We start from the raw sequence: 16,745 nt of genomic DNA, 5'->3' as shown, positions 1-16,745 counted from the left end.
GATCTCTGACAGCCAGCTGAGGTGTCTCTATCACGGTATCACAGTATTGCTAAGGTTGGAAGAGACCTTGAGGATCATTGAGTCCAACCTGTCACCACAGACCTCATGACTAGACCATGGCACCAAGTGCCATGTGCAATCTCCCCTTGAACACCTCCAGGGATGGTGACTCCACCACCTCCCTGGGCAGCACATTCCAGTGACGAACTACTCGCTCGGTGAAGAACTTTCTCCTCACCTCCAGCCTAAACTTTAAACTTCCCCTGGCGCAGCTTGAGACTGTGTCCCCTTGTTCTGGTGCTGGTTGCCTGGGAGAAGAGACCAACCCCTTCCTGGCTACAACCACCTTTCAGGTACTTGTAGAGAGCAATGAGGTCACCCCTGAGCCTCCTCTTCTCCAGGCTAAACAATCCCAGCTCCCTCAGCCTCTCCTCACAGGGCTGTGCTCAAGGCCTCTCCCCAGCCTTGTTGCCCTTCTCTGGACACGTTCAAGTGTCTCGATGTCCTTCTTAAACTGAGGGGCCCAGAACTGGACACAGGACTCAAGGTGTGGCCTAACCAATGCAGAGTACAGGGGCACAATGACCTTCCTGCTGGCCACACTATTCCTAATGCAGGCCAGGATGCCATTGGCCTTCTTGGCCACCTGGGCACACTGCTGGCTCATGTTTAGGTGGCTGTCGATCAGCACCCCCAGGTCCCTCTCTGTTTGGCAGCTCTCCAGCCACTCTGACCCCAGCCTGTAGCTCTGCATGGGGTTGCTGTGGCCAAAGTGCAGCACCCGGCACTTGGACTTGTTAAATGCCATCCCATTGGACTCCACCCATCTGTGCAGTCGGTCGAGGTCCCTCTGCAGAGCCCTTCTGCCCTCTAACTGACCAACATCTGCTCCCAACTTGGTGTCATCTGCAAATTTGCTGATGACTGACTCAATGCCCTCATCCAGATCATCAATGAAGATGTTAAAGAGGATGGGGCCCAGCACTGATCCCTGGGGGACGCCACTGGTGCCTGGCCACCAGCTGGATGTGGCACCATTCATCACCACTCTCTGGGCTCGGCCCTCAGCCAGTTCCTAACCCAGCACAAAGTGTTGCTGTCCAAGCCACGAGCTGACAGCTTAGACAGCAATCTGCTGTGGGGGACGGTGTCAAAGGCCTTGCTGAAGTCCAGGTAGACCACATCCACAGGCCTCCCCACATCCACCAGACGGGTCACCTGATCATAGAAGGAGATCAGGTTGGAGAGGCAGGACCTGCCCTTCCTAAATCCATGTTGGCTGGACCTGAGCCCTTGGCCATCCTTCAGGTGCGCAGTTATTGCTGCCAGGATAATCTGCTCCATCACTTTCCCTGGCACTGAGGTCAGGCTGCCAGGCCTGGAGTTTCCAGGTTCCTCCATCCGTCCCTTCTTGTGGATGGGGACCACGTTGGCCAGTTTCCAGTCATCTGGGACCTCTCCAGTGAGCCAGGACTGGAGGAAAATGATGGAGAGCAGCTTGGCCAGCTCATCTGCCAGCTCTCTCAGCACCCTAGGATGGATCCCATCCGGTCCCATGGACTTGTGAGTGTCCAAGTGGCTCAGCAGGTCCCGAACTAATTCCTCATGGATTTCTGGGGCATTACACTGCTCCCCAACCCCATGGCCCAGCTCAGGAGGCCACTCGTCCTGAACTCCTGCCTTGCTGTTAAACATTGAGGCAAAGAAGGTGTTCAGGACCTCAGCCTTTTCCTCGTCTTCAGTCACAGTGTTCCCCTCCAGGTCCAGTAAGGAGTGGAGGTTCTTCTTGCCCTTCTTTTTAGTGTTAATGTAGTTGTAAAAATGCTTTTTATTGTCTTTGACAGAGGTGGCCAGCTTCAGTTCCAACTGGACCTTTGCCTCTCTAATTTTTTTCCTACATAATCTACCAACTTCCTTAAACATACCAGGAGAAGCCTTCCCCTCCTTCCAAAGGTGATACAGCCTCTTATTTCCCCTTAAATCCTCCAGGAGCTGCTTGCTCATCCAGGCCGGTCGCCTTCCCCTGGGCTCATCTTTCGGCACATGGGAACTGCCAGTTCCTGTGCCTTCAAGAGCTCCTGTTTGAAGCAGGTCCAACCCTCCTGGACCCCTCAGTTCTTGAGGGTTGGTATCCAGGGAATTTTACAAATAAGTTTCTTAAGCAGGCTGAAGTTTGCCCTCCTGCAGTCCAAGGTGAAGGTTCTGTTGGTGCTCCTCCCTATCTCCCTGCATATTGAAAACTTCACTATCTCGTGGTCACTGCACCCTAGGCAGCCTCCCACAGTCACATCTCCCACCAGCCCTTCTCTATTGGAAGGGCTATTGGATGTATTCTCTGTTGGTGTCTGTGCTCCACTGCTCACAAAGGTTTGCCCTGCACCAGAGACACACAATAAGTTTACTTTAATGGCACTAATGTTATACTGCTCTTGAGGCGACAAGGACAATTAGTGTCCTGGCTTCTTTCTGCTCTTTGCTCCATTGCTTATTTGTGAATGCACATTCCCAATTTGTATGCAGAATTGGAGCAGGAGCAGGGTTATGGCAAATGGGGCACCTGAGGAGTTTGCTGTTTTAAGTGCCTTCACAGAACCTGAGAATTGCCATCCCCTAGCAGTGAGACCCCAGCTCAGGATACTGTCGGAGGCGCTGGTGGTCAGACCAAGCTGTCTCTCTTGTTGGCTTCCACAGCCACAGAGCCTTTGCATTCACTGGCAGTAAATCAGAGCTTGGGGGCAGGGTCTGCTGTGGGTGCTGCAGAACATCAGAGGCCTTGCTAAGCCTACAGAAACGTTTCCCAGGTGTTTGTGTAGTGGTTCCTTGTGACCCCATGGGGACACCCAGCAGTGTCCTGTGGGTTCAGCTCCAGAAAGGAGCTTGTGGCTGTCCCATCCCACCACACTGGAGGGCCTTGGAAGGACAAAGAAGTGGTGTCTTTGCTGCTTCATCATCATGGCACCAAAAGCCAGGGTTCAGAATGAAGTGTTGTGGGGAGCTGTGGGCCACTGGCAGCTGCCTCCCTGGAGGTCAGCACCTCTGAAAACCACCACGCATGGGGAAGGGCTGCCCTTAACCTGCATTTCAGCAGCAGTTCAGATGCCACTCTAGCCTGGTGGGGTGGGACAACCACAAAGCAGGTAGCATTTCAAGAGCTGCACCTTGTTTCAGAAAATCATTCCCATCATTCAGTGATTCAGGACACTCCACTGCCTAACTGCAGACTGCTTCTCAGATGCTGAAAAAGACTGAATAATCAACCTTTACTGCTCTCATAGCATCAACATCATCCAGCCCCTTGCACTGAGAGCTTTCAGAAACTTCAGGCAGGATCCACTGCTCCATAACCATTGCTGGATGAGCAGTGGTGCCCTGAATGTCTAACTGCTCACCAGCACTGGGTGTATCCTGAGGGTGAGCCTCGGGAGAGGCACTGCATGTGTGACTGGTTTTGCTCCTCTGTGTGTCCAGGGGCTGCTGGGAGTAGTGCCTCACATGGCACACTCCAGGTTCAACAAGAGGCTCCTTGGAGCTGAGCCTGAAGTTCCTTTCACCAAAGATACAAAAGTGTTGCACCACCATGACCTGGAGGAGTCAGGTTGGAGCAGGGTGACTAGCAGAGCTTTCCTGCAAGGTGGACTGCAGCTTGGCAAGGCAGCTGGAGGGGTCAGAGAGCTGCTGCAGTAAGCCTGTCCCAGCAGCTCTATTTTAGGTTTGATGTCATTCTAGCTCTGTGCTCTCTCGCTTTTGCTCTTCAGCTGTCTGAGGAGAGAACCAAAGGAAAAAGAGGTTAAGCTCAAGATCTTTACCAGGTGTCCAGCTGGTGTTTGATAGGTGTGGGGGGATGTTGGTAGAGAGGATGCAAAGGACAAATGTAGGGTACTGAGTGGCTCCTGGAGCTTCAGAAGTGCAGAACAAGGGCCCAGCCTTCTCCAGAGAGGTTTTGTTCCTGGGAATCAGCATCTTCAGCTGAAAGGTTTCCAGGAACAACAATCTCTGCGGTTTCGCAGAGGTCAGGTCAGTGTCAGAGCTGTGGAGAGCTGCCGGCAGGGGGCGCTGGCGGCGGCGCTGAGCAGCGTGCGGCAGCCGTCAGACCGAGCCCGGCAGAGCCTGCAGCTGGTTTGGAGCCCCTCGGACGTGTCAGGTTTGTCTGCAGCGCAAGGCTGGCCTTTACAGCTCGCAATGTTTAACCTTAGGTAGGGAAACACTCGAGGTGGTAATTAAGAAAGGGCAGAGGTTGAAAAATGACCTTTGCGTAAGTGCTTGCCTAGCGCTGCCACAGATGTGGGAAGTGTTTGTGTCACCTGTGCCAAGCTCCTGCAGAAAGATTCTGTCTTGGAGCAGCAAAATGCCCCCTCGGTGCCCATCCTACTGGGTGTGCTCCAGCCCAGAGGGGCAGGGCCCGTGGTGTTTGCTGCAGTGTTTTCCATGTGACACATGAGCACACTGGTGGTTACAGTGTCCCATGTCTGCAGTGTCCCTTCTCTTGTTGTGCACCTCCATGTCACTGCCTGCATTAATTGTGCTGCATTTCCTTTCCATCTCTCAGTGGGGAGAACTCCTCTGTTTTGCACTATGGCCACGCTGGAGCCCCAAACGACAGGACTATTGAAGATGGAGACCTGTGGTGAGTAAAGGCTTAAAGTTTGCTTCATGTTTCTGTTCTGCTGTGGTTCCCACACACACCTTGTGAGTGCACAGTGATGAAAGTCCAGGTCCTTGCAGTAGAATGTGGTGTTGCTTACTACACTAGGCAGGTTTCTTCCAGGGGTCCTGTGGACCTATATGTTGCCTCTAGGGCAAAGAGATTGTGTACAAGCAGTTCTCTGCCAAAGACACTTAGAGTTTAGCTGAAGAAATGCCTGTATTGAGAGTCTAGTTAGAATAGAATAGAATAAACCAGGTTGGAAGAGACCTTCAAGATCATCACGTCCAACCCATCAACCAATCCAACACCACCTAATCAACTAACCCATGGCACCAAGCACCCCATCAAGTCTCCTCCTGAACACCTCCAATGATGGTGACTCCACCACCTCCCCGGGCAGCCCATTCCAATGGGCAATCACTGTCTCTGTGTAGAACTTCTTCCTAACATCCAGCCTAAACCTCCCCTGGTGCAGCCTGAGACTGTGTCCTCTTGTTCTGGTGCTGGCTGCCTGGGAGAAGAGACCAACCTCTGCCTGTCTACAACCTCCCTTCAGGTAGTTGTAGAGAGCAATAAGGTCACCCCTGAGTCTCCTCCTCTCCAGGCTAAGCAACCCCAGCTCCCTCAGCCTCTCCTCACAGGGCTGTGTTCCAAACCCCTCACCAACTCTGTTGCTCTTCTCTGGACTCGTTCCAGCAAGTCAACCTCCTTCCTAAACTGAGGGGCCCAGAACTGGACACAGTACTCGAGGTGCGGCCTAACCAGTGCAGTGTACAGGGGCAGAATGACCTCCCTGCTCCTGCTGGCCACACTGTTTTTGATGCAGGCCAGGATGCCATGGTCCCTCTTGGCTGCCTGGGCACATTGCAGGCTCATGTTCAGCCTACCATCGACCAGTACCCCCAGGTCCCTCTCTACCTGGCTGCTCTCCAGCCACTCTGACCCCAGCCTGTAGCACTGCATGGGGTTGTTGTGGCCAATGTGCAGAACCCGGCACTTGGATGTGTTAGTCCAAGGAGAGCTGCAAATGTGTCTGAGTTTGCTCTTGACCCTTAGCTCCAGCAATGGGGTGGAGGGCTGGGAGAGCGTTGGCCACTTACTGAAGAGCTGCATCCAGCTGCAATAGGGATGAGGTCTGCCTGTGCTCTGTGTGCATGCAGAAAGGGTCAGGAGCACAGCAGCCTGCCGCTTGCTGTGGGTGTGTTAGAGCTGCAACTCTTGGCTCTCAGTTAAGCTTTAATAGCTCCTGGGAGCCCTCTGTTGGATGATCCTGGGAAGCCCTGACACAGGAAAGACAGTTTCCCGTTTGGAGAGCAAGGGGTGCTTCAGGGGTTGGTCCCTTCTCTGCCTGCTTTAGGCGTCAATCTAAGGCAACGTTCCTGTACTTGTATGGAGTAGAAGTGGAAGGCTGGGTGCTTGGTATGATTTTTATTATTCTGTAGAATTTCCTGCCTTTTTCTTAACATTATGTAGTGGCTGTGAGTAGCAGCCAGGAGTTTGCAGACATGTGCTGCTCAGGATTTTTGTGTCCAAAGCAGTGCAGTGCAATATTAGCAAATCAGTCACCAAGGCGCCTGAATGCTAAAAAAAATCCATTTGGAAGGGTAATGCTTTGCTGCTCCAGAGCACTCAAGTGCATGCTTTGGTTGCCCCTTGTGAGTTACAAGGGTTTGGTGGCATCAGCAGGGGATCACAGGCAAAAATACTTCTGCTTTGGCTAGAAGTTACCACTTGGCCCTGGGAAATAACCTTCATGGAAAGTTCAGTCAAGACCAGCATGTTCCTGCAAAAATCATCAGGGTCAGCAGCTCTGACCATGGACAGGATGTGCTGCCCAGAAATGAAGTCCCCTTGGGTACTCCTTTCTGTATTCTGCCCCTGCCGCACTGGAGCCATGTGTCAGGAAAGGAGCAAGCTGGCAGAGGAAGCCTGGGGCAGCAAACCTCTCTTCTCACCTTTGTTGCTTGGGAGGTTGCTTGTTGGAACCATCAGAGGTGCTGAAGCTGAGGGGTGTGCTCTAGGTGTGTGTTGGGAGTGTTGGGGCAGGTGACAGCTGACTGTGCAGCCTGCCCTGGGGCTCTGGGCACCGCAGGCAGGGCAGGCGGTGGTTGTATTATTGCAGCTAACCAGCATGGCTGCTGCAGCACCTGGTAAACAGACAATGCTTCTGTGGTACTAAAAGACAACTTGGTTTTTCATGAGGCTCACAATTCAGTGATAGGAATGGGAGAAAACAGTCCTGAGTCCAGACATTACTGAAGTAGGTGTGGCTGTTACTGGAAGGCTCTCTGCAGGGGCATCACCTTCAGCCCTGGCTCCCTGCTCAGTGTCTGGCAAACATGGCTCAGGGAAAGGGCAGCACCTAGTGATCAGCTTCTCCTGGCAGTCACTGGCCTTGGAGCACTTGGTGACACTCTGGGGGGTGACCTGGTCCAGTCTGGTTTTGCAGAGTATTGAAAATCACTGTCTGCTGAGCCAAAGTGCTCAGCACTTGTGACCCTTGGCAGCACCCTGCCGAGTCCCAGTGCTGACAAAGGGCTGCTGCATGCCTGGCCTGGGCAGGTCCCACTCAGTACCCTCACAGCACTGCTGTGCTGTGGCTGCTCTGGACAGCACAGGCAAGGTGGCTGCTCTGCAATGTCCCTCTGCAGGTCTGGGACCAGTGCATCATGGTCACTTCAGGGTGTCTGAGGTGTGCAGAAGGAAGCTGCTCACTTCGAGCACTGGTCAGGTCCAGTTGTTGATGGTTCATGAAAGTGAAGCCTCCTGTGAGGTCCCACAGAAGTTACTTTGCTGGTTTGACTCTTCTGATCAGCATGCCAGCTGAGTTTCTCCAGTCAGGAGGTCTGCCACCTCCTGTGGGAGCTGTGTACCTTACTGCTGTCCATGCCCCATGACTGCACTGGGGCTCCATCAGCAATCTACTCCAGTGCTGCACAGCTCTCTCTCAGCAGGCAGGAGGAAGTGTGTGCTGTACAGGGACTCTCATTCCAGCAAACACTGAGAGGACTCTCAGGAAGTCAGCTAAAAGACTTAGTTGTGCCTGAGAAAAGTGTGTTGCCAAAGCTGGCAGGAGTTGGCTGTGGCTCTCCTGCAGCCTGCACTGGAATTCACCACGCTGCAGGATGCCAGCCTGGGAAGCAGAGCTGTGTGCCCAGCTGGGGGCAATGTTGCATTGGAAACCAGGAGCTGCCCAGGCCCTCTCCATGGGTGACACAAGTCCTCCCTTTGCCAGCCAGGCACTGCTATTACACCAATTCATCCTGCAGAGCAAAACACTGTATTTATTGCTTCTTGAAAGCACTGCCTTGCAGAGCCCAGGATATTAATGTGTCAGATGTAAATGCTCAGCCATTTCATGTGGCTGAGACCAGGGTTTGCTTTTGGCCTCCTGTAGTTTTTATGCATTTTGATGTTTGCTGCTGTAATAATATGCAGAAATGATGGTCAGCTCTAACCTTCCAGTCTGTAGTTTTGAAACAGCTTGTTGTTAGTGATGGCTTTGTTTCTAATAATACTCTGAAGTGAATTGCTACTACTTACTGGTGGGTTGCAAAACCAACTGGCCACCCATTTCTGAAGCAATTCCCTTGGCTCAGGCCCTCAGCTTGGGTTAACACTTGCTGTTTGCAGCCACTGTGGAGATTTCCCATTCAGTTGCAGCCATAGGCTGTGTTAATTTCATGCTAATCTGCCACAACTGTGTTTGGTCAAAGACAGAGAAAGTGTTTTTGCTGGAGCAAACAGTGGTGGTGGTGGTCTGACTGACCCTGTGTGCTGTCAGGACTGCTCCATTCAGGAAGGTCACATAGGTCACAGAATCATTCAGGTATAGGAAAATACCCTTGGGATCATCAAGTCCAACCATTGACCCTACTCAGCCTCTTCCCACACACCCCTAAACCACATCCTCAAGCACCACATCTGAACAACCTTTAAGGTGTGAAGCAGAGGTCCCTGGCTGTTGGCAGCACCTTGTCTGTAACAGATTTTAGCTTTGCTTTCACTGCTGTGCTCTGGGCTGCCTCTTATTTTTGTGCTCTCTGAAGTGTATGTGACATAGCTTTGAAATTGTCACCTCTAAATGAGTGACATCTGTCAGAAGCTTGGCTTGCCATGCCCAGCACAGGCTGAAAAGACCTGGGACCATGAAGCAACTCTGGCTGCTGCTGGACTGATAGGACCCAGGGTGTTCATCTCCCCACAGACAACAAGCAGGGTAAAACCTAGGATGGTTTAATGGCTCTTGATTTAATATTGATCATTTGTCAATGCTGTTTAGTGTGATCCACTTTCTCTGGTGAGACCTCACCTGGAGTACTGCAGCCAGCTCTGGAGCACTCAACAGAAAGGACATGGAGCTGATGGAGCAGGTTCAGAGGAGGGCCACGAAGATGATCAGGGGGCTGGAGCTCCTCTGCTGCAAGAACAGGCTGAGGGAGCTGGGGGTGTTCAGCCTGGAGAAGAGAAGGGTCCAGGGAGACCTAATAGCAGCCTGCCAGTACCTGAAGGGGTTACAGGAAGGCTGTAGAGGGACTGTTCCCAAAGGCCTGCAGGGACAGGACCAGGGGCAATGATTTGAAATGAGAGAAGAGCAGATTGAGGTTGGATGTGAGGAACAAGTTCTGCACCAGGAGAGTGGTGGAACACTGGAACAGGTTGCCCAGGGAGGTAGCTGATCCCCCTGGATGTATTCAAGATGAGGCTCAACAAGGCTCTGAGCAACCTAACCTTGTGGAAGATGTCCCTTCTGACTGCAGGGGACTTAGACTGGGGTGGCCTTTGGTGGTCCCTTCCAACCCAAACCATTGTAACATTCTTTAATGCACTAGTAGTATGGCAGGATGGTAGGCAACATCCCTCCAGAGTACTTCACTTGCACTATCCTGGATTTCAGTAGCAAAATCCTCCTTGCTCTTGGGGTGGGGACCTCAATCTTGCAGGTCAGAATACAGTTTTAGAGGGAGTCTGCCTGGCTTTAAAACCAGGCTCAGAAAGAAACTGCACTTAGTCTCCAACACAAGACTTGGTGTGTCCCCCTCAACCAAGTATAGCCCCCAGCTCCTGTGTTTGAGGCAGCACTGGTCTTATGGTGGTGTGTGCGTTTAGAGAATCACTTGTTGTCCCGTGGTGGAGACAGAGTCGTGCAGAGCTGGCTTCAGGAGTGGGCAGCCTCCTTGTCTGCAGTGCTGGCTGCTGTGCTCTTGGCTGCAGCGTTTGGACACCCTGCCGCAGGGAGGCTGGGAGCTGGCTTGGCATTGCGGCTGCAGAGCCGATCGGGACGGGCAGCCGGGACCGCTCCGCTCGAACCGAGAGCTTTCTGCCTGGCTTTTCGCTTTCTTTTCAGTGCTTTGTGGGTCAGGAGGACCCCTGGGTGGCAGGGAGGTCCGGCAGGATCGTGCTCTCGCGAGCCGGATGGGGAGCGTGATGTCAGGTGCGGGAGGTTTAAATCCTGCCGGGGCTGTGCGTGCGACGCCGTTGTGGCTGCAGAGCCCTCCTGCTGCTCACAGGAAAAAGAAAATAAATCAATAAAACTTCAATCAAAGGCTGAACCATGGCTGGAAAAACAGCATCTACCCAGACAGAGCTGCTGCATCAGCACGCAGGAGTCCAGGCTGCAGAGAGTGCTGGAGCCCGGCACTTGGAATGGAGGGGGAAGGATAGAACATCTGTGTCAGGTGTGACCAGGTGAACTTTCTCCTCAGTCTGGTGGCGGAGCTGAAGGATGAAGTGGCCGAGCTGAAGGAGGAGGTATCTAGGCTCAGGTCAGTAAGGGAAAGCGAAAGGGAGTTAGATATGTGAGAGCAGGCTCTGCAGATGTCCCCTGCTGAGGGAAGTGTCCCTGGAAACAGGGAGGCACGGATACAGGTCCCTGCCAGGGGTGGCAAGGGAGATCGATCCCGGCCCTCTCCTCCTCTTCCACTGCCCTTGCATAATAAGTATGAGGCCCTGCAGGCCTAGGGCAGTGGGGATGAGAGGGCTGAGGAGCAGCCATCTGGGGAGATGCCGAAGGCCAAGTGGTCCCCACCAACTATAACAACCAGCTCCACAAAGAAAAGGAGAAGGGTTATAGTTGTTGGAGACTCTCTCCTGAGGGGGACTGAGGGACCCATATGTTGTCCCGACCCATCCCACAGGGAGGTCTGCTCCCTACCCAGGCCGTGGGTAAGGGACATCACAAGGAGACTCCCAAAGCTAATCCAGCCCTCTGACTATTACCCTTTGCTGGTAACACAGGCTGGGAGTGACGAAAATGACAAGGGCACCAGGGCGATTAGAAAAGAATTCAAGGCCCTTGGACAATTGATTAATGGGGCAGGAGCTCAAGTGGTGTTCTGCTCAGTTCCCTCAGTGGCAGGGGAGTACTGAGAGGAACAGAACCCACACCATCAACAAGTGGCTCAGGGGATGGTGCCAGCAGCAGAACTTTGGTTTCTTCGATCATGGGGCAACTTTTACTGCACCCAACCTGCTGGGTCCTGCTGGGGTGCAATTATCTAGAAAGGGTAGGAGAGTCCTAGCACTAGGGTTGGCAGGGCTCATGAGGAGGGCTTTAAAGTAGGTCTGAAGGGGGTGGGTGGGGAAATCAGTCCCTCTGAAGAGGAGAGAGTGGGACACAAATCAGGGTCAATTGAGACATCGAGAGCCCAGCTGAAGTGCTTGTACACCAATGCAAGAGGAGCTGGAAGTCTTGGTTCACCAGGGTGACTATGATATAGTTGCCATCTCAGAAACATGGTGGGATAACACACGTGATTGGAGTGCTACACTGGGGGGGTTACAAGCTCTTTAGGAGAGATAGGCAAGGGAGAAGAGGAGGAGGGGTGGGTCTCTATATTAGGGAGTCACTCTCTGCCACAGAGGTTGAGGTGGAGAAAGAAGGGATTGAGAGCCTGTGGGTTAAAATCAGAGGGAGGCCTAACAAATCTGACATCCTGGTTGGAGTCTGTTATAGACCACCCAACCAGGATGAGGAGGCAGACGAATTATTCTATAAGCAATTGAAGGCTGTCTCAAGATCATCAAATCTTCACAGTCTCACAGTATCACCAAGGTTGGAAGAGACCTCAAAGATCATCGAGTCCCATCGAGGCACTGAGGTCAGGCTGACTGGCCTGGAGTTTCCTGGTTCCTGGTTGGAAGGAGGGGAAGGCTGCAGGGAAGTCATTGTACCCCTGTACTCTGCATTGGTTAGGCTGCACGTTGAGTAGTGTGTCCAGTTCTGGGCCCCTCAGTTTAAGAAGGACATTGAGACACTTGAACATGTCCAGAGAAGGGCAACAAGGCTGGGGAGAGGCCTTGAGCACAAGCCCTGTGAGGAGAGGCTGAGGGAGCTGGGGTTGCTTAGCCTGGAGAAGAGGAGGCTCAGGGGTGACTTCATTGCTTTCTACAACTGCCTGAAGGGTGGTTGTAGCCAGGAAGAGGTTGGTCTCTTCTCTCAGGCAACCAGCACCAGAACAAGAGGACACAGTCTCAAGCTGTGCCCGGGGAAGTTTAGGCTGGAGGTGAGGAGAAAGTTCTTCACTGAGAGAGTCATTCATCATTGGAATGTGCTGCCCAGGGAGGTGGTGGAGTCACCTTCCCTGGAGGTGTTCAAGAGGGGATTGGACGTGGCACTTGGTGCCATGGTCTGGTCATGAGGTATGTGGTGACAGGTTGGACTTGATGATCTTTGAGGTCTCTTCCAGCCTTGGTGATACTGTGATACTGCTTTCTGCATGCAGTTGTCATCTGCTGCAGAGTGCTCTGGAACCTCTGCTGGATGCCTTGTGAGAACTTGTAGTTTGCTTGAAGAGCCCCAAGAGCAGCTCTGGGATGTGTAAGAAGCTGACCCAACCTGCACCACTGCACACGCTGGGATGGAAATCAGCAGTGCTGCCCTGTGCCTTACATGGACACATGGGGGGCAGGCTGCACACAGCAGACAACTCAACAGTGTTTGCAGGAGCAATCAGGGAGCCAGGGTTCACACTTCACCTACTCCTGTGGGCTCTGAAGGCTGTTTGTCCAGGCTGGGGAACGTGTCAGCGTGCCCAAACCCAGCTGCTGAAAGCTAAGGCTCCTAAGGCCAAATGTTAGCACCTAAGAGCTGTGGCCTGCCTTAGAAATGTCTGCTGTTCACTCCCAGGAGGGACCTTCCACTTCTCAGCAGACACCTAGAAATGACTTCAAAGTGGCAGGGACTTGGAAATGGAGCTGTGGGGGAGCTGCCCTCTGCTGCTGTCTCCCTTTCTGGTGAGGAGCTCCTGAGGTTTGCTGTCCTGCTGGACGGGGAAGTACTCGGCTGCCCCTCCACCTTTCTCCTTGCACACTGCCCTCTCTTCCCTGCAGCTCTGATATCCTCACTCATTTCAGCAAGCCAGCAGAGCCAGTAGTGCCCCAGGTGCCACATTCGAAACGGGAGGCTTCCAGTGCATGGCAGGTATCCAGAGCTGGGGGTTTGCTGCCATCTCTGCTGGAGCAACTGTTCAGCAAAGCATTGTCTCTGCTGAAGGCAGGGATGTTCCTTGTTCAATATGCTAATTACAAGTGCAAAATAATTAGGGAAGCCAGAGAAAAATGCCCCAGTCAGCAAAAAGCCCAGGCAGGCAGGTAACTTGTGTCAGAGCTTCCCCTGGGACTCATCCTGATCTCTGGGGGTGCCTGCCTGGGGCTAGCAGAGGTAGTAGGGGTGGTGCCAACACTTCCTTCCACTTCTTACGGAGCCTCCACTGCTGCTGCCTCCTTCTCCTAACCCAGCACCACCAGCTTGGTGTTTCCAGAGCCAGTTCTAAGTGCCCAGAGCAGCAGCTGTGTGTCACAGGCATCTCTGTAGGCAGGAGCGCAGGGAGGTGGCACTGAGGGGTGGGTTTGGCTACCAACGAGCCAGTCAGCAGGGGCTGGCTCTTCACTCTGCTTCAGTGAGACATTAATGCAAACTGCATGGGGGTGGGAGAGGAGGGGTTGTGCTTGATGGTGGACACTGGTTGTGCTTAGTGCAGGAACCTGGGGCTGTCTCAGATGGCTTCAAGAGAGAAGTGGTGCAGGCAGGCAGCCCCTGAGCCTGTGTGTGAGTAGCCCCTGAGCTGGAGATGCGGTGTTTGCCGCACAGCTCCTAGGCTAAGCTCATTTGGCAAACCCACTCAGTGAGATCCATGGATCTGAAGTTCTGCCTGACCCCAACCACTGCCAGAGAGGACCCTGCAGGCACTGTGGATGGCTGGGGAAGGCCACGGAGCAGAGCAGAGGCACAGCCAGCACTGCTGCCCCGTGCTGCCAGCCAGGGGCTCTGTGCCTGCTGCAGTGAGAGGAGACCCTAGGCAGGACACAGACCCCTGGAGCAGGGCTTTGGTTGCTCTCCTTGTTTTAAGCCAACCAGCTCAAACTTTCCTGTGTTCTTACTACACCCACTGAGGTCTGTAGCAGGCACGGCAGAGGTGCAGGCCCAGAAACCTCTCTCCCTCATAATTCAATACAGACAGATTTACTTCTTTCCCCCCTGCTTGAGATTGCCTTAGAAGTCCTTAAGCAAGCAAAGGCTCTGCCTTTATCAGTGCATGAGTGTGTAAGGGTCCATTGCTGCACGAGTCCTCTGTGAACCTGGAGAGGGTGTAACAGGGCCACGCAGAATGAAAGCTGCAGCTGGCAGTGGCTGGTTTTTGTCACAGGAGGAAGAGGAGGAAGTTGTGTGTGCTCTCCTAAGACTGGGCTGGCACCACTTCAGCAGTGTGGCTGCTCCTTGGCATTTTGGCTGGTAGTGGCACAAATCCCTGACAGCTCAGCAGCCGGCTCTGGGTAAAGTGCCGCAGCACTCCTCATCTGCTCACCTTTAACCTGAGCTGTGAGCAGGACAGGGGAGAGGTGGTGACAGCAGCTTTCTAATTGCTGCTCTGGCAGACCTGGGGGATGGGAAGGTTTTGTGCTGAGGACAGAGCTGAGCAGTCCGTGGGTTGCAGGTGGGTGACACTCAGTACAGGGTGCACAGAAGGAAATCCTCCTGGCTTTCAGCACAGGCATTGCTCTGCAGGGGCAACAGCTTTGGTGAGGAGCTCCAGTTCAGAGCATACAGACCAGGCAGATGAGTAGGGCAGGGGGGTGACAGCTTTCCCTGGTAGATGGTAGGAGTAGCTTTGGCTTCCCAGGAGTCTGCCTGCCAGAGCTTGTCCTTGGGTTGGGCTGGTGCCGGACAGCTCAGGTCATGCACATGGCCCAGCTGTCCCTGCTCGAGCGCTGCTTCCCAGTGTGGTGCTGGCCATGACTGCTTCAGTGCCTGGCAGTCTCACATGATTTGACAATAGAAGTGTCAGCAAGCCTATGAAAGGCAAGCACATGCTTGGAGGAAGAGGAGGCTGCCTTTTTTTCACGTGGGATACAGCCAGCTGGTGAAGAGAAGAGCCAGGGCTGTTGCTAGTCCTCACATCTGAAGTGTCACACACAGGGCTTTCTGTGCTTCCCAGCAGAGGCCAGGAAAGCTAAACCTGTGTCAAAAGGCTCCAAAGCCACTCTGCACTTGGTGGTGCCAATATTCTGTGACAGCAATGTGGCTGTGTCCTGCCTATCTGTGGTGCTTGGAGGGGAGAAGACCTGCTGTGTGTCATGTTCCAGTAGTGTCTGAGGTGCAGCACTGGCTTAGGAGCCTCTGTGTACTTCAACATCACCCAGCTCTGCAATATTTTCTCCAAACTGCTGAGTCCCTGCACAGGGAGCAGAGTCTCAGCTCAGCTAGGCACAGGAGGGCTGCTGCCAGCGGCACTGAGGACCTGCTGAGGAAGGGCCAAAGCATATCCCATGAGGAGGGACCTGTCCAGCCAGGCCTTTCTGCAAGCCTGTGGCCTGTGACATGTCCTCCAGCTCCTTTGGCTTGCACCCCTTTTACAGTTGTTTGAGGTGGAGGGAAGAAGACTTAGATCAGCAGATTTCAGCTCTGGTTCATTACCTAAGGAATCAGGAGGTCACACAAATGCTGTGTGTCAAGACCAAAGTCTTGCATGCAAACGTGCCTGCTTGCAATCCATGCAGGCTGGACACAGGGACCTTATCTGCTCAGGTACTGCTTGGGCCAAGTGGCTGGTTGGTTATTTGCTGATTTTTAGAGCCTGCTGAAACCAGAGCAGTGCCTTATCAGGTGGGCTGAGGAGGCATAGGAGAGCAGCTGTCTCAGCTGGTTCTCACAAGGACACAGAGACCCCTGGCTTGCCCTGGTGATGGGTCCCTGGCAGCTGGGCTGCCAGTGGAGAAGCACAGATTCGTACACAGAATAAATCTGCCTCTCAAGGGGCAAAGCTTTTCCATTGTGCCCATGGCAGAGAGCACTTCATTCATTTCTTTGCTGCCTCTGATGCAGAAGACTCTGGCAAATGTTCTTTTCTGTCTGATCTGGCCCACAATCCTTGTTTCTTTAACCCCTGCTGGGTGAGTTTGTGCTGAAGGAGAGTTTGCACTGTGAGCAGTGGCAGTCAGCCTCTCTTGGGGATGTTGTAAGCAAGCCACCAGATGCATCCTGGCACATAAGCACGAGAAGCCATAATTTAATTGACTTTCCTGTGTTAAGTTCTGAGGGTAGACTTCTGATGTGGGCCCAGCCTTGCTCAGGAAAGGGAAACAGGCCAAGAGACTGGCACTGAAGAGCTTGGAGTGGGTTCCTTGTGTCCTTGTTCTCTTCCTTCTTGCTTTCTCTCAGTGCTTCCCTGTGGGACCAGGGCAGTCTGGCAGCGTCCATCCACATGTAATGCTAGGAGATGCCAGGGGACTGGCACCTCGTTGTGGGTAGGAGGAGCATTCAGGGGGTGGTTGTCTGACCAGCCAGCAAGGTGCAGATGACTTCTAAGAGCAGAGCAAGAGAAATGCCTTCTGTTCTCCTGTTTCTGTGGCATGAAATGGTCTTTTCTTCCCTCTCTGTTCCCTTCCTAGCCTGTTTGACATGGGAGGAGAGTACTACTGCTACGGCTCCGACATCACCTGCACATTCCCTGCCAATGGCAAGTTCAGCCCTGCCCAGAGGGCCATCTACGAGGCCGTGCTGCGGGCGTCGCGCGCCGTGATGGCAGCAGTCAAGCCAGGTAGGAGGCTGGCCCCTGCCAGCAGGCTGCCCTGGGCTCAATGCCAGCATTCAGCCTGTCAG

General features: G+C 53.4%; 1 protein-coding gene across 1 annotated transcript in view; it reads left to right on the top strand.

Moving 5' to 3' along the window:
• PEPD (peptidase D) overlaps nucleotides 1-16,745 on the top strand; it is a 92,429-nt gene that overhangs the window by 44,114 nt on the left and 31,570 nt on the right. The window contains exons 11-12 of the mRNA XM_054170019.1: nucleotides 4,547-4,624; nucleotides 16,535-16,683. Of these exons, the coding sequence (XP_054025994.1) occupies nucleotides 4,547-4,624; nucleotides 16,535-16,683 (227 nt within the window). The remainder of the gene's footprint in view (nucleotides 1-4,546; nucleotides 4,625-16,534; nucleotides 16,684-16,745) is intronic.

This window comes from Dryobates pubescens, chromosome 19, assembly GCF_014839835.1.
Source record: "Dryobates pubescens isolate bDryPub1 chromosome 19, bDryPub1.pri, whole genome shotgun sequence".
Lineage (NCBI taxonomy): Eukaryota > Metazoa > Chordata > Aves > Piciformes > Picidae > Dryobates > Dryobates pubescens.
This window is presented reverse-complemented; position numbering and strand designations above follow the sequence as displayed.